Source organism: Apteryx rowi, unplaced genomic scaffold (assembly GCF_003343035.1).
Source record: "Apteryx rowi isolate R43461 unplaced genomic scaffold, aptRow1 scaffold_382, whole genome shotgun sequence".
Lineage (NCBI taxonomy): Eukaryota > Metazoa > Chordata > Aves > Apterygiformes > Apterygidae > Apteryx > Apteryx rowi.
In genome coordinates this window covers 364,002-390,734 of record NW_020450330.1, presented here as the reverse complement: position 1 = coordinate 390,734, position 26,733 = coordinate 364,002, and the positions used below count along the sequence as shown (strand labels likewise).

Genomic DNA, 26,733 nt, shown 5'->3' with positions numbered 1-26,733 from the left:
TTGCCAAAACTATTATCCTTCTATTTCATTTCTATTGGTACATCAGTCTTCCTCAAGCACTCAGAAGAGAAGTATTACAGCATCAACAGTGTAACAAATCTAGGGATAGATTAATGCATTTGAGCTTTCTTTAGGAAGATACCATGCTACCTGACACTTCTAATGTTATATAGAATAATGCAATAGTACCACATGGATAAGAAACCATTTGTAAATAACCATCTCTGAAACTGCCTGGGGTACAGAAGTTAAAGTAGTCAGGAATCATTGGATGTGGTTTTTGAAAACTCTTGGGACTTCAAGAGCCAAAGTTCTTTCATGGGATGTAGCAATTCTGAAGGTTTAGCCCTTTGTCACAAATTTGTTTGAAAGAACTATAAATGCTTTCCTTTTTGTTTGTGATAATACAACATACTGGATTTTTGTATTTCTTGTGGCAGTATTATCAAAAGGGGATATTTAAGTGATATTAAATCATATGCCTATTTGCAAAAATGAATTTTTTTTCAGGATTTGCCCATACTTTAAATGATGGCTCCTCATTAGAGGAAAGGAGAGGGCAGCCTTGGTAGGAAGTGGTATCATTCAGATTCTCTGCCTTACTTTGGGGATAAGATCAGCAAGAATTAAAACTGTCTCCTTAAATGTTTGTCTTTTGTTTCCTTACTATTCAACACTTCAGGTATCCTAGCATGTTCTCTTCTTTAATGACTTGCTCTATGTTGCTTGATACATATGGATTGCTTATTGAAATTCTTTTTTTTTTTTTTTAATCAGAAACAATTATAGAAACCAGACAGAAAAACAACCCAAAATCAACAGAGCCTCTAAAGAAGGAGGAAAAACAGCATTTGGTCCAGCAGGCCAGCACTGGAGTTTCCTTTGTTCTTATTACATCTCTTCTAATCATCCCTGTTGTTGTCCTGCTGGCAATTTTAGTATTTATTCGGTGGAGGAAGACAACAGTCTATGGAGGTAACCATGAGTAACTCTAGAGAATAGGCTTTTGTTACTGCAATTCAACACATCACTGAACACTAAGGGACAAAGGTGTGGAGAGGCCTATTGGCTCTTTACCCTTGGATACAGTTAGTGTGGCACTGCGTGCAAGTTAAGACTCGGTGTGCATCAAGCAACTGCATTCCCCTATGCCTTTCTCATTGCACCTCAAGCCACCACCTTTTCAGAACTTGGACCTAAATTTTCCTTTAATTGGTGTCAAGGTAAAAATCAGTATCTCGGTAACAACTACAGTATAGTCATGTGATTGTCTAAAGCATTCATCTTAACACTCAGTGCATAGTTTGATTTTTCACTTTAGGATCTTTAAATCATTGAGAGCAAAGGACCCTACTGTATGGGTATTATCAAGGTATAAGCAAAATGCAAACTGTTAACATTTCTGAGGGAGTATAAATTATTGTTCACTGCTATCTTGTGCATTTTGTGAGTCAAACATGTTTCCATTATGTGCCTTCATCCATTGCTGTGACAGCTTTAATTAAGAGTAACAGTGCTCAGTATGTAAAGTTGTCCTTAATTCATATCATATAATAATATACTTTTTGAGAAATTGGTAGACACTGGTAGGACTTTGATCATTGCACTTGTTATTGTGTATGGCATAAATAGCTTTATCAAGTTATTCCCAAGAAAGGAAGAAAATGGATATGGATTACACAAATAACATAGTTCTGCCAATATCATAGGCTGGGACATAATACAAAAGAATAAGTAATTCAACACTGTAATATTATTGTGTAATTGAACTTGTGTGTTTTGAAGATTTCAGTGTGTAGCTTCCTGCTTCTTCGTGTTCAAACATGTTTAGCATCAAATGTGCTAACACTCTAAACTACTGCAGTACTGTAATTCATAGTTATGGTCTAAAACTGCATCTTTGCATTCCAGTTTGATCCATGCAGTGCCTGAACTTTCTGTGTGAAAGAGCATAATATAGTTACATTGGTAAAAGTAAACTCCTTGCACAGACGTACAGAAACCGAGTAGTATATAGAAAAAGGTAGTTTGGCCATGGCATTTTATTTTCCTTCAGATGAAGGATGGGGGGAGATTTTTTGTGTTGTTTTTGTTTGGTTGGTTGGGAGGTTTTTGGTTTGTTGGGGGGGGGGGCAGGGGTAGAGGAATTTCCCCCAGGATACCTAAAGAAAATCATAGATCACTATCTTCCAGAAAAGCCGTGTTCTCTGAAGGAAAACTGTACTGTTTTCAATTGTCAAGGTCTGTTTTGCAGTGTGCTGGAAAGTAGTTGTCCACAATAAATGACAAGGTTCTTGTTCTCCCCCTAAAATCCTCATGGTAATATATGTGAACAGTTGAAAAAGTGACATTCTCAGAAATAACTTACATGTGAATCTTCTTAATGGCTGAAGCAACATAAACTGAACTTTCATGGTATGATTTTTTTGGCTAGGAATCATAATTATACCTTAGCAGAGAAGCTGGAAAGTATCAATTTCGTTTCTTAGAACTGCTGTTCAGTTTGTTGAGTGTCTATGCTTTGTATCAGAAAATACGGTTAATGATTTAAACATAGAATATGATTTTAAATTTATTTTTGAAATCTCCCTTATTTTTCAGCCGATGCGGAACACAAACTTGATTCAAGTTCAGGCAGAATTTTAGGCAGACTTAGAGGTAAGTAACATTCAGGGCTTTTAAGAACCCAGTAACTGGAGTTTGTTTCTGTATTTGGTTCTGGTTGAATAAGACACTTGAGTTCTGAGAATAAAACTTTCTCTGAGCAAGGAGAGGGGGCAAACCTCAGATACTTTATGAGGAAATGTCTTTAACACCACCTTCATTCATCAACATCTGCCCACTGAAGAGGACCTGTCCCTACTGGTGGGAGGCCAGTAGCTGTTATATCGAGTTATCTGTGTGTCTGGTGAACAAAAYGAAGAGCTTTGGCATTATGGGCAAGCTGAATACGGGCAAACTGGTGGGAACACAAACAGCCTGGGCAAAGGCTTCTAATCAAATCATGGATGCTGGAAAATAATCCTTTGAAACTTTTACTTCAAAGGTGAACTACCTTCCTGAAGGGTGAATTTTTGGCTCATGTGCCAGCCTTTAAAACGGTTTGTAGAAGGACACAGAATAATCTCCACTATAGTGTTGAATTAATACATTTTTTCCCCCCTGTGCAGTAAAGCAAAGCTTATGACAAGTGTTTCCTTTCCACAGGGAAAGGTGGTGGTGGCCTTAACCTTGGTAACTTCTTTGCAAGTCACAAAGGGTACAGCAGAAAAGGGTTTGACCGGCTCAGCACTGAAGGAAGTGATCAAGAAAAAGATGAAGATGATGGCACAGATTCAGAGGAAGAGTATTCAGCACCTCCACCCCCACCAGCACCTTCATCATCCTGAAACCAGCCTTTGAGTTCTCCATTATACGATTGAACCCAGAGTGTCAGATTCCTTTTCCCTTAAGCACGTTTAAGATTTTGTGTATTTAATTGTAAACTGTACTAGTCTGTGTGGGACTGTACACTGGTTCCTTTATTTTTTGTTTGGTTTTAGTTCTGTTTTTTTAAGTGGAGGAGTGTATGGAAGTTTCATATCGGTGCCGTTGTTTTTATGTGAACATCTTAATAAAGCAAACAATCTTCTTTTAATTGCAGCACTGATTTAAAGCAGTAGTATTTTCTCATCTCAATTTTGGGACCTTTTCTGTATTTGTAAATAAGTCCCACTATCTGCTTTATCCAAATATTTTTCCCATAACTCTTCAGTTGCCAATTTCTTTTTTGTGCCCTTCCTCTTCAATGTCCTTAACCTGTTGCAGTACAGAGAAAATATAGTGCCACAAGAAAATGAAGCTGCTAAATCTTCTTCTATTTTTTTAAAATCACTAACATTATATTGCATCGAAGGAAAGAAAAAAGTATCTATTTAATTTTTTTTTTTCTTTCTGACTTGATGTGTTTCTGGGATGTCTTATTTTTAGATGGTATCACTGTTAGAACACTATTTTCAGAAGCTGAATGTAATTTGTGTAATAAAGTGTTCGCAGAGCATTAGCTGTCAGAGTGTACTTTGGAATTTTTGCATACTTTAAGGTTTTTGTATACAACTTTTGTAAAAGTTGCACAGACCACTTAATACAGTGAAAATTTTAATGTCTTCTACTAGCAGAGAAAAAGTGCTATTTTGTATGGAAGCTGGAAAATATTTTCCTGTGTCACAATCTTTTTTTTTAAGCAAGACTAATAATTTCCATACATGTACAAAATCAAGCTTAAACATTTTAAAAAAAAGTTTTACTTGTATATTAAAACTGCAGGGTATTTACTTTAATAAAACGTGGTCATAGCTAAGAGGAAACCTGTGTCTCAAATTACATATGCAAAGTAGTCAGGGTAGGCATCTAACACTACCTGATTTGTAGGACTGGTTTTCCTGTTTCTCCACACTTCCTTATTCATTCATACCAGAATCCTCATTTCAGTAATACACTCACTCATGGAATAGGAGATTTGCAGAAGACCTGCTGGATAACTGTGGTGGCTGTGTGAGTCATCTAAAGGGTGAGTCATGGTGTGCCATCAGCATGATTTATCAGTCTAGTTCGAGGACCAGAGCATGATTAATCTCCTTTTAAAACCTGTATTATGAGCAGTGTATAAAGCTGCAATTGCTACAGGATTTTATGAAGTGACTTTCATTATTGTCAGTGCAGGTGTTTAACAGGCTGTTGCTAGTGTTAAAAAGAGCTGGAAAAATAGGTTTGGGGTTTTCGGGGGGGGGGGCAGTGATTTTTGGCAGGTGGTTTTGGGGGGAAGAAAGGCAGGGATGCTGGAGCAAAAGGTAAGATTCTTCCCCCAACCAGCAAGATTTTTATAACTCTCATCTTTTTGGAACAAAACTTAAAATCCTTGGTAGGTTGTTACTTCTCAAGAATAGCAAAATTTCCAGGATGGCTTTCTAAAATGCTGGAATACAGATTCTGTTTCATGATTTTTGTCATTAGCTCATATTCTAAGCTTTTTTTCTTTTCCAGATAATTTATATTTTCCTAGTGGTGCAAGGAAAACATCCTATTTGTCTCATTTGTGTAAGAAAGGCAGTGTTATTTTTAGCTATGGACTTGATCACCTTGTATATGAATAAAAAGGAATAAGGCAGTTAGGAAGGATCTTTTAAAACTATCTTTAAAGAAGAAAGTCAGTCTACAGGAAATTTTCTATGAGAGCAGTTAACTTACAGCAAAGAAAGCTGTAGTGTCACAGCTATCAGAGGCTCTGTAAGATCACAGACTTTTGTCAGAGGYGATCAGCAAGGGCGGATGTTTCTAGCATTTGAACAGCTCATGGTCTGTCCATCTGATGGGTGTTCTCTGCTTCCCGTGTCCCAGGTCRATGAAGATTATATGCAGCTGCCTCCTTCCTCCTTTCCTTGATCCTTATCGCCACTAAAACAACTATGTTTTACTGATGGTGGGAGGAGCTGAACACAGTTTAATTGCAAGTGCAAGCTAAGACAGACTAATTCAGCATTAATCACGGTCCCTGCTCTCCAAGATTCAGAGGTTGGTCTTGGCAAGAAGCCATAGGGAGACAACTGGGTTGGGTGGCAACCAACTGCTTTCCAGCAGCAAGCCATGCATGGTACTGCTGGAGGAAGGTTGTATGCTCTCATTTCACATGGGCAGGATGGCAGCACACCTGGGTGTGCACCTTGAAGGCACTGAATGTTCTTTATTTCCTACTCTTATCAAAGCTGCATTTTAAGCATATAATCTACCATAATGCAATAGAAAATCTGCATAAAAAGAAAAGCACATGCTTTCTTTTCTCATAGATTTAATTTTAATAAGCTAGCAGACCATCCTCTATCCCAGCAGGTTATATATACTAATATTGCTATTTATGTATTAAATGTTGAATACTAGTTACTTGATCTGAGATAGTGGATTCTTAGCAAATGTATTTATTTTAGTTGCAGCAATTTTCCCAAAGAAAACTATGTATTTTAATGGACAACATTTAATTGCCCATTTTAAGATTTCAAAGTCACGACACTAACTTTCAAGAATTGTCAATTGAAAATTTTTTCTCAAGCCTCTATGAGCTGGAAGAAATTAAGCCCTATTGTAAGGGCTGAATATTTTCATTAGAATTAAGCTGATTAAGTAGCTATAAATCTTTCCCTATGGTAGTTACTGTATTGAGCATCTCCCCATTTTGAATGATCTGCCATACTGGAAGTCTGCCAGGGTGGCAAGAAGGTGGCCACTATCCTCTGGTCACTAGTGATGGACAATTTTCAGGAGCTCACTTTGAAGTAGCTACATGGGAGGGCAACCTGAGACAACTGCAAAATGCCATGAGGAGAACAAACTGAATTTTAACGTGTGCAGGCCTAAGCAACACAAAGTCATCTGAAGGTGTCCCAATTAAATGAAATTACCATCCCAATTAAGCAGCTGTCCTTGCCATAAGTATCATTAGGTATAAATTGATTCCTTGGGAAGCATCTTGATTAAGTAGAGTTTTCTAATTAAGCAGTGCACTGTAGTAGTTAATGAAGATTTATAGATCAATACAGTAAATTGCAACAGTTTCTTGCTTGCCAAAGCTAGATTTATTCGTGTCTTATCAGAACTTTTAGGCCAGTTATGTCTGTCATGCTACAGAGCATTAGGATTAAGCGTGGATCACAGTACAGAGAAGGGACTTCAGGGATTTCTGCCTTGCCATTGAAATACGTGTGTGTGAACTATACTGCTTATGTATTAGCAATACAGTTTGGTGGGGTGGGAGGTGGGTGAGGCCACTGCTGAGCAATTCAAAAGTAACTTTATTATTTATTTGCACATTAAGACACACTTTTAATTTTGAAATAGTGTGTTATGGCACATTGCAGAGTTTGTTTGGATTCTTGTAATGTACTGAGTATTTGATGTAACCAGAAATGGGGAAATGATTTCTGATCTAGGTCTTGGGAGGCAAAATTAATGCTGGTGACATTGCAACTTTAATGTATGATACAAAAAATACCAAAAATGTCCATGTCAATTGAAACAGAGCAAAAATAAGGCCGTTGTATTTTCTATTCACGATAGACACTAGTAAACCCTAGAGTAGGGTTTTAACACCCTGTTTTTCCTTTACTTACAAACAAGTGTATTTTTAATTCTTAAAAACAATAATATTTTTGCTCTTTTGTGAGTTATCAAAACTTGTTAGCAAAATTTATACTGTGATATAACTGCTGTTCAAATTCCTCTCCAATTCTTGAGAAAATTTAGCTGCATAGCTAAACATTAGTGGCAGAAGAAAAGAGGGGAGCTAACAGTATGGAAGAGGATTTTCAATCTGCAAAGACAGCTACTTAGCCAAGCAAAAACTGCAAACTCCTTGCTGTTTCTGGACACTGTGGATAGAAAACCGAAAGGAGCATCCAGCTGGCTTTGCTACACCAGCATTTGGAGAGGTACATGGGAGAGGTGCGTGGGAGGCACTCTGGGAGTTGCACTAGAATTTCAGTGCTACTGGTCACGACTGTACCTTCCCTGAACTACTGCTTTCTTTAGCTCCTTTCTACCCAAGTTTCTTATTAATTAATTGCATCTGAGGCAGGACATTCTGCAGCCTAAGTTCTGACTGATTTCATTGTACAACTTTAAACAAAGATGTGGGAGATGCAGGGGCAAAGTCTTCTAGGGAACTGTGCCAAAACTATCGTTTTGAAGATGCAGTAGAATCTCTTGTTCCTAGCAGATAGTGATAGCAGTCAAGCAAGCTTGTTAATAGGAAATAGTTATTGTCAACTAAACCTAAATCTTTTGCTTAAATTAGAATGTAAAAAGTAAGAGGGAGTTAGGCTAAAGTTGGTATTAATTGTCATGTAGATTTTAAGAGCATAATCCTGCTCCGTTCGCTTCAGCTCCATTCCACAGTGCTTTGATACCCACCCCCCAGATTTATGATTGTTTTCCTCAGCCATGGTGTATCCTAAAACTGCAGTTCAAGAAACAATTATTTGCAATGAAAAGGACTGAATCCCACAATGTTGCCATTTTTTCTTGAGTTGGTTGGATCTCTCACATTGGACACTGTGCCAAGCATATCAAACTGGAGGGGTGGCCTTTTTCCAGGCACCTATATGTGAGACCTTGCTCAGAGCAACTGAGGTTTAAGTGAGCACTAGCAGGTACCAGGGTGCTAGAAACACTGCAACGCTATAGCAAGTGTCTGGAGCAATTGGCAGTGACAGTACAAGCTATCTATTGCACAGTTTGTTTTTATATCATATCTTAAATGAAGGGTCAGCCACGCAACCTTCAAACAGGGTGCTCAGAAATGCATTTATACTCCCACAATTAGCATCTGGTTCCAGTTTCTGTTCTGATGTTTCCCAAACCATCACCAAAGTTTTTACTGATTTCCTCTCTATGTGAAGAAGCAAACAGCCAGTATCACAAAATTGATGGCCAGATGCCTGTGCTATTTCTCAAGGAACATTTCTATCTACCTGGACATACTGTATTTCTCCCCACTCCTCCACATGAGGACACCCTGTGAATTAGTCCTTGAATTAGCTGTTCCCAGCTCCTACTGGCAAATCTACCATCAGGAAAGAGAACACTTTAGGTTGTTCTTAACCTGCTGGTATTGGCCATAACCATCCTCACTCTGCCTCCTTCCTCCCTTCCTCATTTCTAAAGGATTTTCCTTCTCTACTTGTTCTAATCCAACCTGCTGACAAAATCAGAAATGTTTTGAAATGGCCAAACCCAAAAACTGTGTCGGGTTATAAGTAGGCTTGAAATAAATGCGCTAAATAAAGATCAGAACTTCTTTTTAGTTAACATGTTCAAAATTGCTGAGGACTATATAAAGAATCCCAAAATACTGAAGTACCTTTGCTGAGAATGTAGTTTGGCAAAGACAGACTTAGGAAAACAAACCTTGGCACAGCAGTTTCTACAGGTACCGCGTTTTCATGGTCTCCGTGGCCGACCCAGTGCCTGGTGTGTGGAACAAGCTGCTGCAGGGAGACACTGCCACCCTGTGACCACACTCGCAGGGAAGCAGACGTGAGGTTTAAGTGCAAGCCGTTTCAGGTACCTGTATACTGGAAAAATCCCTCAAGTTTGTGGAGTCAAACATCTGGAAGTTAAGAAACTAAAGGATTAAATTTGCCAGTGTAATACCATAACCACCTGCTAAGCTCTGCTCTGTCGCTATTTAGTCCGCTCTTCTTTTTCTAGGTCTTTAATTTGTGATGGTGAGAGATAATATCTCTGCACAAACATTCAAGATCCGGTTTATCCACTTGATGGGGTATCCCAAGTATTATTTACTGCATATGGCTGAAACTCTGCACTAAATATAGAACTCATTTTCTTGTGGGATTTTCTATGGGGTTTTCGTTGCTATGCCTGTCAGTTTTGTAAAGAGTTATGAGTATTTTTTTTTGCAGTATGCCTGGGAACTGACAGAGTGCTATTCACTTTGTACAGAAGGGGGAAGTGAGGCATGAAGAAATTTCAGGCATAAATTGTCAAAAGCGTCAACTAACTTGGAGTACTGAATTTGTGAAATGTGATTTATTCTTTTTAACTCACTTAGTCTTAAATTTCTCTTCATATGTTCGAGGCAGTTTCTGCCATCAGCTGCAGCTCTGACTACTCCAGTTTTGCTGATCAAAGTTCAGAGATTCAAATCAAAGAGTCAGAAAACACCCTCACGATTAACAACTGGTAAGTTATGAAAGGCTTCATCTAAGTGATTTGTGGAGCACTGCAATGAAAATCTGTAGCAGGGAAACATCACCTGGCAGACTCAGAATGATGTTTTTCCTACAACCTTGAATCTTCCTGGCTTGTTTTTATGGCATACCTATTTCTGCTACCAATGCGGCAGGGTTCCTGCAGACCCCTTCTTCACCGTACCATGTCGTGCAGCCCCAGAGCAACACACACTGCACCCAACTGCAGCCAGGAGCCCTGTGGGAAGAAAGAAGCATGAACCCATCCGCAAAGCCTGCAGTAACGCCCATTACGATGGCACAAATTAATAGGCAGCTCAGGCAACCTGAGGCTGGTGTTCTCTGCTTGCAAATGTAGTAYGCATCTCCATACAAGTAGTCAGACAGGAGGAAGGGAGAACTGACTGGGGAATGCATCTCTCAGGATTAATAGTTGCTGAATCAAATGTTTTAAATTTAAGTTACTGTCTGGTTTTCTGCTACTTCTCTCTAGCAGAGGCTCTCTTTTCAAATTAAAGCTTGTTCGGTACTGTTCTTCTTTCCAAATGTCTGCAGAACTTGAGTACCAAAGTTTCCACCATAGGTTAGCAGGTCTCTTGACAGGGGTAGAACAGTGTAATACCCATTGCTCTGAAGACGCTGCTAAATCCTGTTTATTCGTATCAATTTTACCCTTCTAATTCAAAACAGCATCTGTTCTTAGTGACTTTTAACAATAATGACGTCTCCTTCTGCTGACATAAGAGGCAGGCAGTGAACTCTCAGGTTGGGCCAACAGATGTCAGCTGCTGGTGTGCCTTGCTGAGTTTCCACTGCCTGGTGAGATTCTAGAAGTTGCATGTTTTATTTTTAGCCAGTCCAATAAATTAATTGAAAGCCTCCACTCCATTCCCAAGAGAAAAAAAATTCCATTATCTATTTTGAAAATGCCAAGAAGGTTACTGTGGGAACAGGTTTGGATGCTAGGTCATTAAAATAATGATGTCTGCTGCAAAAGGTCATTAATATGGACATTGCACCCAAACAAATTATTAAGAAACTCATCTGGTCCTCAGGAGTGACATTTCCAGAAGATTTGTTAACTGCTTGCTGTGAAAGCAAATCATGACTCATCAGTGTCCTCCAGCAGGGAACACTCAGTTCTGTGAAGAAGAAGGGAGAAACTTTAAAATGTCATAGATTGTCTAACCTGAAAAGCAAGAGCACCTTAGCACAGAGTGGGCAAGCACTACACAAAAGTTCAGAAAGTAGCCAAGTAAGAGAGTTGTGTTTTTTACTCCACACTTAACCCTCAGTGGTTGTACAGAAGCTTTTCACCAGAGGCAGGTGTTTTTTTGGGCATGCTTTTCATCTGACTATGACCTGGTAATTAATACCTCTAGCAAACCCAAAGGGTAAGTGTTCGTATTTCTGTGCTGGGAGGTGTAAGTAAACTTGGCACTTTTTTTTCGTGCTGTACCTCCTCTCTAAGCAACACACCACAAGGGGGCACAAATTCTATTCTAATTTCCAAGACTTTTGTTAAGAGAATAGTCTTTTGCTGTTGTCCCATCRTAAATCAAGCCTGTGGGCCAGTGACGGAGATGACAGATGGGCATTTGTGTATTTATCCAAGTTGGTTAAAATACAAACCAGCAGTAGGCAGGTCAGGACTCACCGACCGTCAGGAGCAGCTGCTGAGCAATGCCCAGCTACAGCAATGGCATGAGGGGTTTCTGTGAGCCTCCCTGAGTACGTTGTGCTGCTTGTAACTTCTCAAGTTTCCCRTTGCTGTTTTTTGCTTCTTCCAGTTTTCCTCCTGTTTGTTTTCGGTGCCATTAATTTGAAAACCCTGTATTTTATCTCAATAAACCTTTTATATGCAGAGAAGGGCCCCACTTAGGTGAACTGAAGAGGCACCAATGCTTGCCTGTTAATATAGTAGATCACAATTACTAGGAAACAGCGTTACAGTCTGTTAAATGTCTGTTTTTTCTGTTTCACAGTCAGCTTAGCGTTTTCTTTCTCTCCGACAGCATAGCTATAAGAAGCACACATCATTTATACTACGTTAGAGCTTCCCCCTCCCTCCACCCTGCTCTGCGTTACAGCTTCATTGTACTGTGTGCAAATAAGGAACCAACCAGTTGAAAAAAACATATGCAGTAGGTTTTTATTGYTCTAACAGAGCAGAAGAGCATCTTGGAGACAGCTCCCTTATTCTCTATCTGATTTTATCTCTGACTCTGAAAGAACCCACATTTTAGCAGGAAATGGAGACATGCCAGTTTGTGCTAAAAATGTACTATTAGACAGTCAAGACTAAGTTGTAACAAGTCCATCCTAGCAGAAGATGTCACTTTGGGTAGCAATCCTAATGAAAGAGTTAAAGGTTCATAGGGAGCAGGAGGGTTGGCTCAAAGAATCGGGGCCTCTGCTAAGAAGGATTAGTGTAGTAAGAGATTACCAGCCAGGTCATTACCATGACATGGACCTCCTGAACTTGTGGATCCCACCACAGCTCCCAAATGGAAGATCTTTAAATCAGTATTCCTCAAGAAAAATACTATCTGATCGCACAGCTCATTACAGAAGAAAATCAAGGTAAGACCATTGTTCACAATTACCAGCTTTTTCCTATTTACAAGCATGCATTATTTGTCTTTTTTTTTTTTTAAATACAGTTTAACAGAATGTTGTTTGATGGAATTTCTTGGCAAGTCTTTTTTTTTTTTTTTTAAGTGAGAAAAATGTATTTCACCAAGCCCACTTACTTGCTTGACTGCATTAGAAAAATCATTATAAAGATTACTTGCCTCAGAGGACACTATAGCTTAGGGGTAAAAGCAATTTATATAAAGATGGGCTTTTAAGCTTAAGCATGTTTGTCAATGAATAACACAAACCTAGTTCATTTTTGCGTTCAGTGGAGTTGATATATAGGAGGAGTCTGTTAGAAGAGAATATCCAACTATCTTTGTTAGGTACATTCTTTGTGAAACATTGTCTCAATGGGGAAAAATGTGTACGTAGGACTAGATTTTTGGAAGACAAAGTACTTTCTTAAATATTAAGTATTTTTTCAAAGGTATTTTAGGATGGGATCGGAAAATAGAATGATGATACTGAGCTCTTTTCTTACATAGCCTTGGCCTGTGATAGGCCAAACCGTAACACAGGTATGAATTTCTGTACAAGTTCAGTATCTGAACAGCCTTGAGGACTAAGTCTTTCTATCTAAGATTAATTGAAAACTCTTGCTCTCATCAATTACTGTTCAGCTTACTTTAACAGTAGATAAATTTTGCTCTTTGAGATGCAGTCCTCTTAGCAGGAGGCCCAGGCCAATAGCAACTTGGTCAAGGAATTCAGAGAATAAATAACACCAGTTCTTCACCTTTCCTAGAGTACTGTCAGCGGGAGAAGAGGAATTCTCCTCCAAACCTGTTGTAGCTCTGAGAAGTAACAGTAAGGGAAATTAGAGGCTTGTGAAGACAGCACAAGTAAATGCTGAGCACCCTTATGATTTTGACTTGCCTGAGAGACTAAAATTGCTTTCCCTTGTAGAATTTTGATGAGCAGGGAGCAGCTGCAGGCCTTGTTGTTTCATATGCAGAACATTACCTGTACTTGATTTTGGCAGCTTTACTGTTCTGTGAGATCTTAGGGCTGTGGGCTAAACTAGAGAATAAAAGCTGTAAAGGTCAGAGATTGCAACTTCTCAGAGAGAACAGGAAACAGCTCTATAACAAAAGAAAAGAGGACATGAGCTTCTTTACCCTTCTGGGGTGGAGGCAAAATTTAGGTTAAGTTGCTTAGATTACATTCGTCCCACAATATCTGTGCATGTTAGGAATGAGTCACCTGAGGATTAATGAAAAGGTCACCAGAATGAAATGGTGTGATGTGCCCTGAGACAATAAACAGTGAGGAAGGGCCACACTGCTATTCTACAAACATACTGTAATTCAACTGCATGATGATAACGTGCTTTTTCTAGGTTGTGCCCATATTTCTGATAACAGGGTGACTGCTTCTTAATGCCAATATCAATTAACCACTGGACAGCTGCAGTATTCTTAAATACATACAGTAGTGAAGTGAATTTGTCTGAGGAACTTGGAGCTATTAAAACTGTTTCAGTCTGCCACAGAAGTTCAAAACTGTTTGCCAATGAAATATGACGTGTGACTATTTGCTTAAGTATCCTCTATCTTGGTCTGAAGTGTCCAGCAAGGTGAAGGCCACTGCTCTGGATTTGCAGTGTTGGGTTCAATGCTATGATCTCTCATTAGCTCAGACTGATGTTTACGTTCTGTTGATTCTCGGTCTTTGCCGGCTGAAGGTGGTATTTGCACAGCAGATATGACGCCTCTTGCATAGTCATTTATTTCCCCTTCAACAATGCGGTCTTGCTGGCACGGATTATATGATCTTTCAGAAAAGCCAATATAGTCGTGGTCAACAACTATTGCACCTTGTAAGAAGTAATGCTTGTCTGTAAAAGAAAAGTACCTTTTAAAGCAGATCTTTCTAGTTCAGTAAAAGTCATCGATGTACTTAAACACAAACAAAATGATAGTAAGGTGTTAACTTACTTTTTGAAGCAATTTCAATAATAAGGCAAGACTGTTTGAATGACAGCAGTCTGATAATACAGATTTCCTCATTTCACTAAGCATCAAACGTTCAGTTCCATCTGGCACATCCACAAAATAGTGCTTGCAGTGCTTCATGTTAACAGTTTTTCTTTGCAATGTCAATAAACTAGCTTGAGGTCTGTCACAGTCACCTACTGAGCTAATACCTTAAATGAACGTAGCTGCTTTTATTCTTTGCACCCCACACAGAAAAACGTAGCTACTCCAGACTCTTGCTAGGAAGTCTCAGTGCAACAAAGGTTTTTCTGTGTTTTTTTTTAAGCAATTAAGAAACAAAATTATGAACTGTAGGTGTTGAGAACACAGGGTTTTTTTTAGAAATTAGTGACAATGTTGTTGATTGTTACTGTATAGTACTACCGGACATTTCTTCTATTTGATATGTGTTGAAGTGTTTGATTTGTTCCAAGAGAGTTCCAATAAAATGAAAATAGTCTGACCTGTCAAATCAGATATGTAATAGTTAATGAGGGGTTAACAATTTCTTGTGCTGGAAAATGATGTTAAGGCCTGTTTTCTTGCTCACGTGGGGGCCACAGGGTAAAAAGAGGTGTTCTGTTGAATCAGAAGAGCCATTCAGCAGATAAGTATCTCTGTACGGGGGCTACAAATTCCTTTGAGATGTAGGTCCAAAGAGGTACCTTTGTGGGAGCAGATTCTGCACTGCTCTGGCTATGTTTCTCCATAGATGTGTCCTAAATCTGCCTGTTTGCACTCCTGAAACATTTAAGCACTGACCCAGAGTTTAATATTAAACTGACCCACATTCAAACAGGAAAAATGCTGCTTCAGACATAGATGTGTACGGGTGATTTAAGGTGTCCTGGAACCTCTGCCTAGCTGTAGAGTTAGCCAGGTAGCAAACAACCCAGGTTTACCCAGAACGTGARCCTGCAACGCCTGTACCAAGAGCTCTGTCAATACATTGACTCAGGATTCACCTTTAGACTAGGTTACGAAAAAAAAAATCTTGCTACTAGTATCAGTCAGTATCAGTCTTTCTCACCTAAAAAATGAGGACTGCGTTTTCAGGCTTTGTCTTTAATGTTCAAAAAAGCAAGACACACACTGTGAAAGTATGACATACAGGAGATGCCCTGCTCCAAAATCATATGTGTAAGCAAAGTACTGACAACACCTTTAAATTTGGTAAGCAAGGCCATGACAACTATCCTCACCCAAGATGCACTTTTTCACATTTATTTCACAGAAAGCACTGCAAATGCTTTCTTCCCATTCAAGGTTATGCAAGGGGATAGCCAATAGACTGTTAGGCCACAGTAGTAGTTACAGTAAATAAGTAACAGACAAAAAAAAAATCCACCCTTGCTAATATAGAGAAGTTCTTTGTTATAAAAACATGCATGTTCCCTTCTGGATGAAAAAGCTGTCATTTGCTGCCAGCTTCCCCTTCTCTTATTCAAATGAAATAATGCTTTCTTTCTTGAATTCTGTTAGGCCATTTGATAAAGGCTGACAATTACTTCAGCAAAGCCTGGTTTACTTCCCTCCACAATTTAAATATGTATGACCATCAATCTAGAACTTTAAGCTTCGTAAATATTTATAATCCATTGAATTTTCTGCCTGTATCAGACAACTAATCTTTAATCACTTGTTGGGAAAGGGGAAGAAAATGTACATTTACTTACAGCTTCTGCAGTAGTTAGTGGTGAACATATTAGACTCTGATCCTACAAAGATATCTGGACTAAACTTTTTCATGTTGTGATTCACTTTACCAAACTCATCGTAATAGTTGGAAATTAGAGGTGCTATTTGCATGCATGAATTCATGCACATAACTTTCTCCTTATGGCTCTGCAATTCTACGAAGAACTGAAAACCAGAAAGTGATTGTCTAACAGTAAGAGCGTTGTCCAGGAGAAATGACATGAAATTGGTGTCTTGGTTGTGTGATCTGTAATGGTGGCTGACAACTGGCAGACATATCGGCTTCTCCCATTAAGTTCCAGAATTAGCTTTAGTTTTGCAGATCCCTCAGTTTTAAGAAATAATGGAAGAGATGACCATCCCAGTGCAGATAAAATATTTTCAAGAACCAAAGCTTGACCACACATGTCACACAGGAGAAAATTGTTCTACTTTTTTTTTTTTCAAGGATCCTAAACCAAGAAGTAGTTTGTTCTGTGACAGAGGTCTTCCAAACACTGAGCTATTAATTTTTTTTAAATGTCTGAAGTGGCTCCAAGACAGCATTAGCAGAAAAGAAATGGCTGCTATTTGGGGATTTAAAATTTTGATTAAATTTAAATTTAATTTTGAATTAGAAATATTTTTAAATTATTTAAATTTTGATTAAAAATTTGCCACTATTGAAAAAAGCATAGAATGTGTAAGAGAAAGAAGTGCAACTGGTTATACAAGTGTCTGGGAGTTTCTAGAAATCCTACTTCTGAGTGTAATAATTTTATTTACTCCAGTAATAGAAGCATATTTACTTTTTCAGTACCACAATTTAAAATAAACTCTCTAAAAATCAGTTCTGTGAGGTAGTCTTTGTATTCTAAGATTTTGGAGGGTAGTTTGTTGTTGTTTAAAAAAAAGGGGGGATGTAAATGTGCACCATCTGCACTCGTCAGACTAAGGGGAAAAAAATAGGTTTCCATCGCACAAGGAAAAGAACATTTTTCTAACATTCCTAACATTTTTCTCCCACCTACATCAAGCCAGGAACAAAGGAAGAAAACAATCTTTGAAAACAGTTCAGCCTAACTCTACTTTTAGCATGTTTTTACCAGCCAGCACATACAGGGCCAAACCACACAGTAGAAGCAACTTTAATGGAAGCTATTTTTAAAGAGACTTCAAATATGATTCATTAGCTCTGCTCTCTGCTCTGCATAGGTTTCAAGCTAGTCACACTTGCTGTTCTCCTTATGAGATTACATTATTATCCTGTGTTCTTCTAATTCACACTGGTGAGTGATACGTGCTCATACAAGGTGAGGTACATAACCTCACCTAATACCAAGACATGACAGAAAAGTTAAATATATATAAATATATATATACACACACACACACACATACACACACGCACACACACGCATACCTTTTTCACTGGACCCTCTTATGTATGGCTTAAGGTGAGACATTTTGATGGGTCTTTTCAACCTGGATCCTGTGGCATCTCTTAATATTGCACAGCCATTATCTGTGATATAATCTATAATACAAGGACCAATCCATTCTGACTGGAAACGACCATCCTTCCACCAGTTTTTTCTTTGCCTGAGGACTTCATGGCCAACTTTAAGGCAAAGGGGATTTAACTGTTTTGGCTTCCTTTTGACAGTAATCTTGTTTCTGATTTTCTGTTCATCTGAAGTGATTTTCACTATCTGTGAGAAGAAACAAATGAATTACATTTTCTTTTCCTTTCCTAAGAGCAACCATGTATTTTTCTAAAATTTAATAATAATGCAGAAGCATAACATTAAAAGTCCCCGGATGTGTGTAATTCATAGCATGTAAAACTGAAAAGTTTTCAAGAAATTGATTTTATCTATCTTCATGTCCTAAATCAACACTCCACAGGCAATGGTTTTAAACCTCCTTTGATATGCAGACCTCTTGCCAGGGTGTTCACGTTTGGCTTAAAGGAGAAAACCTCCTGTTTTTTTTCTTCATACCTTCCACATACACATGTGCACTGGGATCCAGGGATCACATGGTGAGAAAAAAACCCTCACTGTTCTAAAAGGTTTGTTTCAYTTCACATTTCAAATCTTTCCACGTTATGTCTCTTCGGTTTTCTTGCCAATAACATTTGAATATATAATATTTACCTGACAGTCTGAGGTTTTCTCTTCCTCCAGTGCTTGACTGGCTTTTTTAGTTGCTTCAAATATTTTGGCAAACATACTGTCTTCTCCTTCCACACACACATTTGTTGACTCAGCCACATATGGGTTACGATTAAACATCTGGAAATACGGGGTGCTTTGATCTGGCTCCTATTTAAGCGGGAACAAAAAGCAAGCACATTTAACATACAGCTTTGCAGGTACTTTTGGGGACGTCAGTCCCAACTCTCATCAAAAGAGGAARAGCCTTCACATACCACATTAGTCAAATTAAAAGCATAGGCAATAGCAGATAAATGTTCATCCCAATCATCTGGATGCTCTGTGCAATATTTGTTAAGGAAAGCTTTGATTGTCTTGCATGTTCTTTCATTTACATCATGTGTCTGAGGATAAGACAATACTATTTGTTTCATTCCAAAGAGCGCAAACAGTTCCTTGTTTATCTTCAAAAATAAAAGAAGAACATAATTATTGAATGTTTCCTTGTTCTGTATCACAGTCCTAGTAAACAAATTCAGCACAGCTTTCCACTCCTCTATTGAGAAAATGGTGATTGAGCAAAAGTCTTATACACATATACCCACATAACAGTCCAAATCAAAGAGTAAAAGAATGGCTTAGGAGCCAGCAATTGATGGTTTCTAAACAGTTTTGCCACTCAATTTCATTTCCTCCATATCGTAGTCTCTTCTATTGCTATTTCATCATCTTTGAGAGGATTAAGTGTAAAGTTCTTCAGAATCACTACATCTTAGGTTATTTTTGACATTGGACTGTCTTTATACGGGCCAATATAATATGTATGGATGAAGTACAGCAAAGGGCTTGAGAGTGAAAGCCTGTGCCAGTTCTACTGAGTGACAAAACCTGGACTATGGCCTCTGAGAAGTTATTTTGCTTTTACTCTTCATTCAATGAATAAATCCCTGAGCAACGTTACACAATGTTACAATTACAAATAATTCATTTGTCATTTTCATGTTGACTTTAATTATTTTTTTTAAAAGGCAAAGAAGATGCATGTACTGTATTTACAGTTTTTTTTCCCCCCAAGAATGGTCTAAAATGTAAAGTTAATACAGGCAAAACTGTACTTTTCTTGAAAAAAAAAAATTATCCAAGTAAAAACTTACCTGATGAACAAACTCCTTCCCTTGATCAATAGGCATTTTTTGAGGTGGTCCATATAAGAAAAACACATTTATGATTGCCTTAGCAATTTCAGCTGCCGAAGTATCACACAATGGCAGGATAACAGTCCATTTTGTGAACAAATCTGTCATAATAATGATGTACATGTGGCTTCTGTTGGTTGTATTAAAAGGTCCTATTAGGTCTATAGTAACCGCCGCCCAGGGGTCCTCTGCGTTGACAGGGTGTGATTTGGGTGCTGCAATGGTTGTATTCTTTGCCACTTGGCAATGCTGGCAAGCATACACCTAGTGCAGAAACCAGGGAAGAAGCTCTCAGCAAAGCGTAGCGGTGAGGGTTTAAAACAACCAACAGGATAATAATATAAATCCCCATTATCCCTCCGTAAGTCAGGTCAGACTTGGCTATACTGACAAATTTATTTTAGCATTTTTTCTTCTGATTATTTTTTACCCTTAGATTTTTCAGCCCCAGGATAAAAACAAACAAACAAAACAAACGGCAGCAAAAGCCAGGAGAAGGACACACACACAGGAGTTTGTAGCTGACCTCTCCTCATTCTGAAAGCACTGTGCTCTTTCAAGTCCACAGCACAGATTTATATCCATTACCGTATGTAAATATTAAAGGAATGACACAGCAGTTTGGGATCAGAAGAGGAAAGTCCTAATCATTCCCCTAGTTTAGTTCTACTCTATATGCTGTGGCTGATAAGCATTGGTGGTACACACAGAATCTGCAGACCAGCTTTATATACAGGCCAGGTCCTCTTTGCCCAACTCTGACCTGAAAGCAGAGATTCATTTCCAGTTCATTTTACTGCAGCAGAGCAAATCTTGGTTTTCAGGTGATGCACCATCTGAGAGCAACACTAACCTGGCCACAAAGGACAGCATGTACACRCGTTTTGTTCAGGGTTCAGATTCTGCCCAGGGAGTATGTCAATGTATCTTTGGATGAAAGAGGAAAAGGAATTGTCCCAAGCAGTGATTTGTTTGATAGTTTTTCCCAAACATACCTAATTCAAAGGCAGACATAGAGTTTTTGTCTTTGTATCTGCCAGCTGCCATTCTGGCCAGCTGTACACATTGGGGATGGTAAACTGCATCCTAACAAAGATATGTAGGAGGCTATGCATGAGACATCCCTCTCAAAGACCAAATGTGCCCTGCACACTGAAGGGCAGTATGACCCCCCACCCTTGGACAGTATATGGCAATATGCAAGGTACATGGTCAAACAATAAAAGGAAAAAATAGGAAGCACTATGAATTGGCAAGAAGACCATGTAAAATTTGATTGTAAACTTGTGTTTCCTCATTATCGAGTGGTAAAGGTGCTTCCTGTATTAAAGCCAAACCCATGATATATGATTCTGTGTATTTATCCATGACTTAGTTTCTAACATAAAGCGTTTACTTGCTCATAACTTAAGGAAAATATTTTAAAAACCTCTCTTGCTGACTATACCTATTGGCTTGAAACACTGATCTGGAGTATGGGTCTCAAAACCTCTGTATGACTCAGTAAAAGCCAGTGAAGTTCAGACTGTTCAAAACGTACAAATACTTATACTCTTAAGTTGTTCTGTTTTCTAATAATATTTGTGTTCCCAAGTCCCTCAGGAGCTTCTGTAAATGAATGTCAGGTAAAGCATGATTTCAGTATTTTTGTGTCACCCAAAAGAGAGGTGAATCTTGTGGAAGAATCGCAAAATGTTTATAACAAAGAATACATTAAAAAAATACCCTGTAGCTATAAGCCCATACCCACTGTTTGACATCATTTGTTACAGAGGTCCAATAGTAATTAGATTCCACTAAAGTCAGCGTCCTTGATATGCCATGATGAGTGCCTGCAGTGTTTTCGTGGCATTTCTCAAGCACCTTTTTCTTCTCTTCGTCTGAAACAATTACCAAGCGCATTTGTTTTCTGTCTTTTCCAACATAGAACAATTTATTTTCTGAAAGAAGAAAGAAAATACCAATAAATTATATACTAGCACCTAGTCTTTTGTAGTTGTTTATTTTACTAAAACATTGGGCACAATTCAGTATGGATTTTTGTGCAAAAATCGCTTCTTTGTTTGCAAGTATTTTAATTTTTTCTTCCCTAGGACCATTTGTTTACAAACGTATTAACCTGGATATGAGGCAATCAAACGGTAAGTCGGAACGCAAGCTATGTTCCCACAGGAAGTCTCACTAAAACACAAGCTAACGCTGGGGGCAGCAGGGGGAGAAGGAGTAATAAGGGTTATAAGACAAAACATATCGCCTGCCTGTGAGCAACCTCGCTTTGTGATCCACAGCTTTAATTCCTTYTCCCTGTGGAAGTCTGGAAGGTTTGCTGGGACTGAAAAAGGAGAGCTGACTACAAAGACTGACACACGTCAAACCGTCTTCACAGGGCTGCAGCAAAACCGGGAAGGGCAGGGAGCCTCCGAGGCGACGGAAGCGCAACAGATGGCAAAGCCATCCCTGCATTTCCGTCCAGCCACGCACGGAGCGCCCCAGACCCGGCCCAGCAGTCCTCGCCTCTCGCTGCAGATCAGCGCGTCTCTTCTTGAAGTCCCTGAATCACGGCTTCCAATTGCTACGTGGTGCCCCAGCACCTAAAGCAAGGTTTGGCTTTCAGGTGGACACATAAATCATTTCCGCTAAGGGCTAAAGCGGACTGAGCTTCTATTTCTGCAAACACTGTTATACATTAACAAGGGATAGGCAGGGGTGTTTGTTTTATGGAGCATGTGTATAAAGATCAGAGAGTATGCTGCAGAGCAAGACACCTTTTTGCTTTTTTTAATATCAGCAAATCTTCACCTAAAAATCCATTTTCCARAGTAGATTGAGAGAATATTTTTACCTTTGAAAACAAATTTTTTGGCTGCTCTTCTGATTCCACTTCTTTCACTTGATAACGTTGTAGGATGATATTCCCCTGTTCGTTTGTAGTATGCAATCTGCTTCAGGTGGAGCCCACCATTTTTTCCACTCCGGACCATTGCTAACCTGAACAATATGCACAATATTTSTTGAATGAAGCAACTGCCACAGCAGTACACCTTTGGTTTTTACTGGGTTCCTTGTAGTTCAGAGAGAAGCATCCTCGTAACGTAGCACATTCACTAGTCTAACTGAGCTCTCCTTCCCAAAACCCTAGGTCAGCTATATTTTAATTCCATGAATTGCTCCATGTGCTTTTAAGCTTTCTGCATCTGAGAGGATATTACACCATCCACTGCAGTGCTCTCGATAACCCCACGCTATCATCAGCGCATCTGATAAGGATACAGTGCTTTACTCAACACATACCGATGGCGGTGCAGGTCAGGTCGGTCAGGAAGCAAGGCAGTCTTCGAGAAGGACTGCATGTAACAGTCACAGGTGAGAAATAAAGACTATTTAGCCGGTCCAGGTGCAGCACTACACTGATGGAATCGCAGCGCTTCCAAAGCCTGTTCTGTCCTGCTGCTCTGGGACCTCTGCACTGTGCTCGGCCAAGTGGGACACACATCCCTCGTGTGAAGTCCAGGCACAGACCCCAGCACCACACCTGCTTGCTGAACCCAGGCTGCTTTTTTTTTTCTGGCATCCCCTTGTGAAAGCCGTGGTTTGCCATTATAAGAGCAGTTGAACTAGCACAGACACACACTCCCCCCCCATACATCTCCTTTGAAGTCCCAACCTGGAAGCATTCCGCTTTACTCCATTTTTATTGGCCATTACATCACGCTATTACCCTGTTTTTAATTCACTTCCAAACACATCTAAGATCTGCCACACATAATCAATCTCTCCAGCTGTATACAAACTTGGATTTGTCAACTTATATTTTAAAATTTCTAAGCAGTGGGGCCTTCTACCATATTCTTTGGAGAGGAAAAAAAGTTACCAGAAAGAGAAAAATTGTTCTTCCTGTCTTAAACAGTTGGGTAGCTCCCAAATATAGGTGCTTTGTAGATTAGATGCATCTAAACAGTCATTCTGATGGAAAAAAAAAAAAAAACAACCCCCCCCACACACACACACACATAAATAGCAGAAAAGTAACTCCCCAGATGGAGACTGCCACAGAAATTTATTTTGTTCATTAATTCATCTGGCAATTAGATTCTGAAATCCCAAATCAGATTCTGCATTTAAGGTAACAATTAATTGGGCTCACTTCTCTGATTACACTAATAAACTAAAATGTCATTAGTAAAGTGCATCATYGGTGTAGGAAAAGCTTGGGTCTAGAAATAATAGCTTCAGAATAATTGCCAATTACTGACAAGGAACAGACAGAAATGTTCATGCAGGCTCCATCGATTTTTTTTTTTTTTAAATCTGCTCCAGCAGCAGTGAACACATGGATGGAATGGCAGTTTGATCTTGCTCTAATTGACTTCTGCAAGAGCAAGATCAGGCTTGGAGACTGACATCTCATAATTTCTTAATGAATGCTGGTCATCCACAGCATTAAGCAAATTTCCCCCTTGTCCTTGCAATGTCCCAAAATTAGACAACGTGACAACACATAGCCTGCTAGAGAGAATAATCAGTATGTTTGCCATGTCTGCTAAGTGGCATATGATTATAGGGAAATGATAGTCTCCAGGCACTCTGGAACCCGTATCATTTCATTATATGCTGATGCTATTTGAACGCTAAGTGTGTAAGTCAGGATGTTTATTTTTCAGCTTACAGATTCTAACTTGCCTTTATTAAACTGAGGGTGGGGAAGGGGTAAATAGCTCTACGCTTATTATGACTGCTTGAACATTTACTCTATTTTCCCCAGAAAAATCAAATGTTACATGTATTTTCTGCTACTGTTATTTATAGAATAYCATATTCTAGCAGGGATAAAGATTGTTTTGTTATCAAAGTCAAACGCATGCCAGGAACTTCACAGTTCTAAGACAGACAAGACCTTTGCTCCACAGAATATCTAATTTTGCACAAGTTAGACTTGGCTTTCACAAACAACCAAGTCTCTTGTCATATAACATTACAATTTTATTTTAAAGCAAAAGCAAAATTCTCACAGACCAGAGAACTGGCATAGAAAAGCTTTTAACMACTGCATTCTTCTACACCAGGAAAGAGGGTATTTCCACACAGSAAAGGAGCAGAGCCAGAACATAATCCTGTTTCTAGTGATCTTGACCAGCACATTAGCTTCTTGCAAGTTTTTAATCTGGTAGTATGAGCTGAAGCAATTGACCAAGCTGCTAATTTGATAACTAACAGCAGGGAAGCTAAGGTTAGGCTACCATGATAAAATTACTTATCCTGTTTTTGTAAAGCAGTTGATTAACTAGCATTTCTGACAGTAAAAGAGTACTGGGGAAGAGCAGTTAAGATACTCTGTACATCAGGGACATGCATTCAAGTTTCACTCAGGGCTTCTGCCAAAGGCCAGCCCTGCGGTTACCAGAGCACGGCTGGAAGTCGGGATTGGCCATATGTTATCACTGCTTCTCCTGGCCTTGGAAGCTCGGGTGTCTTAACCATCAGGACGATGGATTGTTTTGGCCTGATGCAGACTTTCGCGTAGGGCAAGAAAATAAGATGTGCCAGAGCAAAGCAATCTTTATTCTTTCTGTGTTTTTTGCTCATCGTGCATATCTTGCCAGAGGCTGTGCACGTTCTGCATGTAGTACGTGGTTATTGGTTCTAACAAAATGAAGTTGCACAACAGTAAGATACATCAGAGCAGGGCCACAGTGCTTATACCTCAGATAAATGGGGATYCTCCCCTCATTCCAGCAATGGCAGTTCCTATTACAAGAAGTTCGGAAGCAAAAGAACACACTATCCACATACATTTAATCTGTTCAGTAAAATCTTGATCCAGCAGTGTTAAGTGCTTCTATACTTTGCTAGATTGATGCCTAAAGGGAAATGACTAAATGAGTTTCCTTCCTGGATATTTCTTATGTCTCTATTGATTTTTTTTTAATATTTCAATCTTTAAGGGGTTTTTTGGCCTCATATTTTAAAAAATTAATTTCTGAAAACAAATTACACTATTCGCCATTTTTGTTATTTTAGAATAAATGATGTTACTTCAGATCAGTCATGTGCTACTCTCAGTAATCACAATCAYAGCATACACTCTCTAAAAAAATCAAAGAATTTGAGAGTCAGTAACCAATTCTTCAATGCCTTTGAAGCAGGGAAAGAATACATTGTGTTACAGACAAAAATATTTGGATAAGGAGACAAACTCCTATATAAGCAGGGCTTTTCTTGCTTTAGTGTCTTAGCAGAAATGGTCATACCTACTGACATTTACTTTCCTTTTTAATGCCCTTTTTTCACTCACACACCCACAACTGCAAATCTCTTCTTAGTCCAGCTTTTGAACCCTTCCTCACTCTGCAATTCCTACTAGAGGAATTCCCCAGAGTCTTGAATACATATTTTAAAATCTAAGTGCTTCCAGAAATTTATTATGAGATACCATTGCTTACATTCCCCCCTAGGTTTCATGAGGTGTGGCTGTGCAAAATTTCTGTCATTTTAGAGCACTGTGTTTAAATCTATCTATCTATATATCTGACAGCGCCTAACAGATCGCGGGCGCTATTAAACCCGGGCAGGGCCCGGCCACGACGGAAGCTGCCCTGCACACGAGGGTGCCGCCGCCACGCCACAGGCAACCGGACGACACCAACGCGCCGCTAACTGCCGCACGGGGCGCGACGAGGCGTGCGCGCGTTGCGCCCTGCAGCGCGGAGGGAGGGTGGGCGGGCGCGTGCGCAGACCTCGCAGCCCGCCTTGGCTTCGCCCCGGCCGTCTCGCCTGCAAACGTTAGSGGGAAGGCGGCCTCGCCCGCGCCCTGCCCCGCCACGCCCCGGCGCCGCCAGGACTACAGTCCCCAGCATGCACCGCGGCACCCCGAGCCACCAACCACAATCCGCGGGCGAGAGGGCGCGCGCTGACGTGCCGCTCTAGGGCGGCAAGATCTGCGCATGCGCCCGGCAACACTGGCGCGATTTTTTTCTCTCCCTCTCTCTCTCTCCCTCTCCCCCTCTCTCTCCCTCCCTCTCCCTCTCCTCTGGGCGCCGCGGCGAGGTCTCGGGCACGCCGGGCGCCGCGGGCAGCCGCTGGGCTCTTGAGCACACACCTGCTGCTGCAGAGGTATCAGCGCAATCCGTCCCCCGGGGCGCGGCCCGCTGCTTTCACTGTCTGCCCGCCCGGCGAGCCGAGGCGGTGGCCCTCGCACCCGGGACTTTTGTGGCGCCCCCGGAAGTGGTGCGGGGAGGGGGCGGGCCGTACGCAGCGGGGAGGGGCCGCCGCGCGGCGGTTGAGAGGAAGGCGGCGGCGGCGGCGGCTCCTCAATGGGACGTGGGGGCGCAGGCAGCGGCGCCACGCGCAG

At 40.0% G+C, this 26,733-nt stretch overlaps 2 protein-coding genes across 5 annotated transcripts in view; one reads left to right on the top strand and one right to left on the bottom strand.

Annotated features, from left to right (window-relative positions):
- The window catches only part of PAM (peptidylglycine alpha-amidating monooxygenase), an 85,553-nt gene extending 81,511 nt beyond the window's left edge, over positions 1-4,042 (top strand). For both annotated transcript variants that reach the window (XM_026074259.1, XM_026074258.1), the window contains exons 22-24: positions 778-975; positions 2,602-2,658; positions 3,208-4,042. In XM_026074259.1, coding sequence (XP_025930044.1) covers positions 778-975; positions 2,602-2,658; positions 3,208-3,389 — 437 coding nt within the window. In that variant the 3' untranslated portion in view covers positions 3,390-4,042. The remainder of the gene's footprint in view (positions 1-777; positions 976-2,601; positions 2,659-3,207) is intronic.
- Positions 4,043-11,863: 7,821 nt separating this feature from the next.
- Positions 11,864-26,733, bottom strand: part of GIN1 (gypsy retrotransposon integrase 1) — a 26,581-nt gene continuing 11,711 nt past the window's right edge. Inside the window, exons 2-10 of one of the 3 annotated variants that reach the window (XM_026074252.1) lie at positions 26,482-26,733; positions 22,677-22,729; positions 22,228-22,373; positions 21,132-21,325; positions 19,344-19,649; positions 18,465-18,653; positions 18,190-18,357; positions 17,454-17,742; positions 11,864-14,214 (exon numbers count right to left, since the gene is read on the bottom strand). In XM_026074252.1, coding sequence (XP_025930037.1) covers positions 13,916-14,214; positions 17,454-17,742; positions 18,190-18,357; positions 18,465-18,653; positions 19,344-19,649; positions 21,132-21,325; positions 22,228-22,373; positions 22,677-22,729; positions 26,482-26,733 — 1,896 coding nt within the window. In that variant the 3' untranslated portion in view covers positions 11,864-13,915. The remainder of the gene's footprint in view (positions 14,215-17,453; positions 17,743-18,189; positions 18,358-18,464; positions 18,654-19,343; positions 19,650-21,131; positions 21,326-22,227; positions 22,374-22,676; positions 22,730-26,481) is intronic. The other 2 variants (XM_026074253.1, XM_026074254.1) reach the window with 2 other exon arrangements.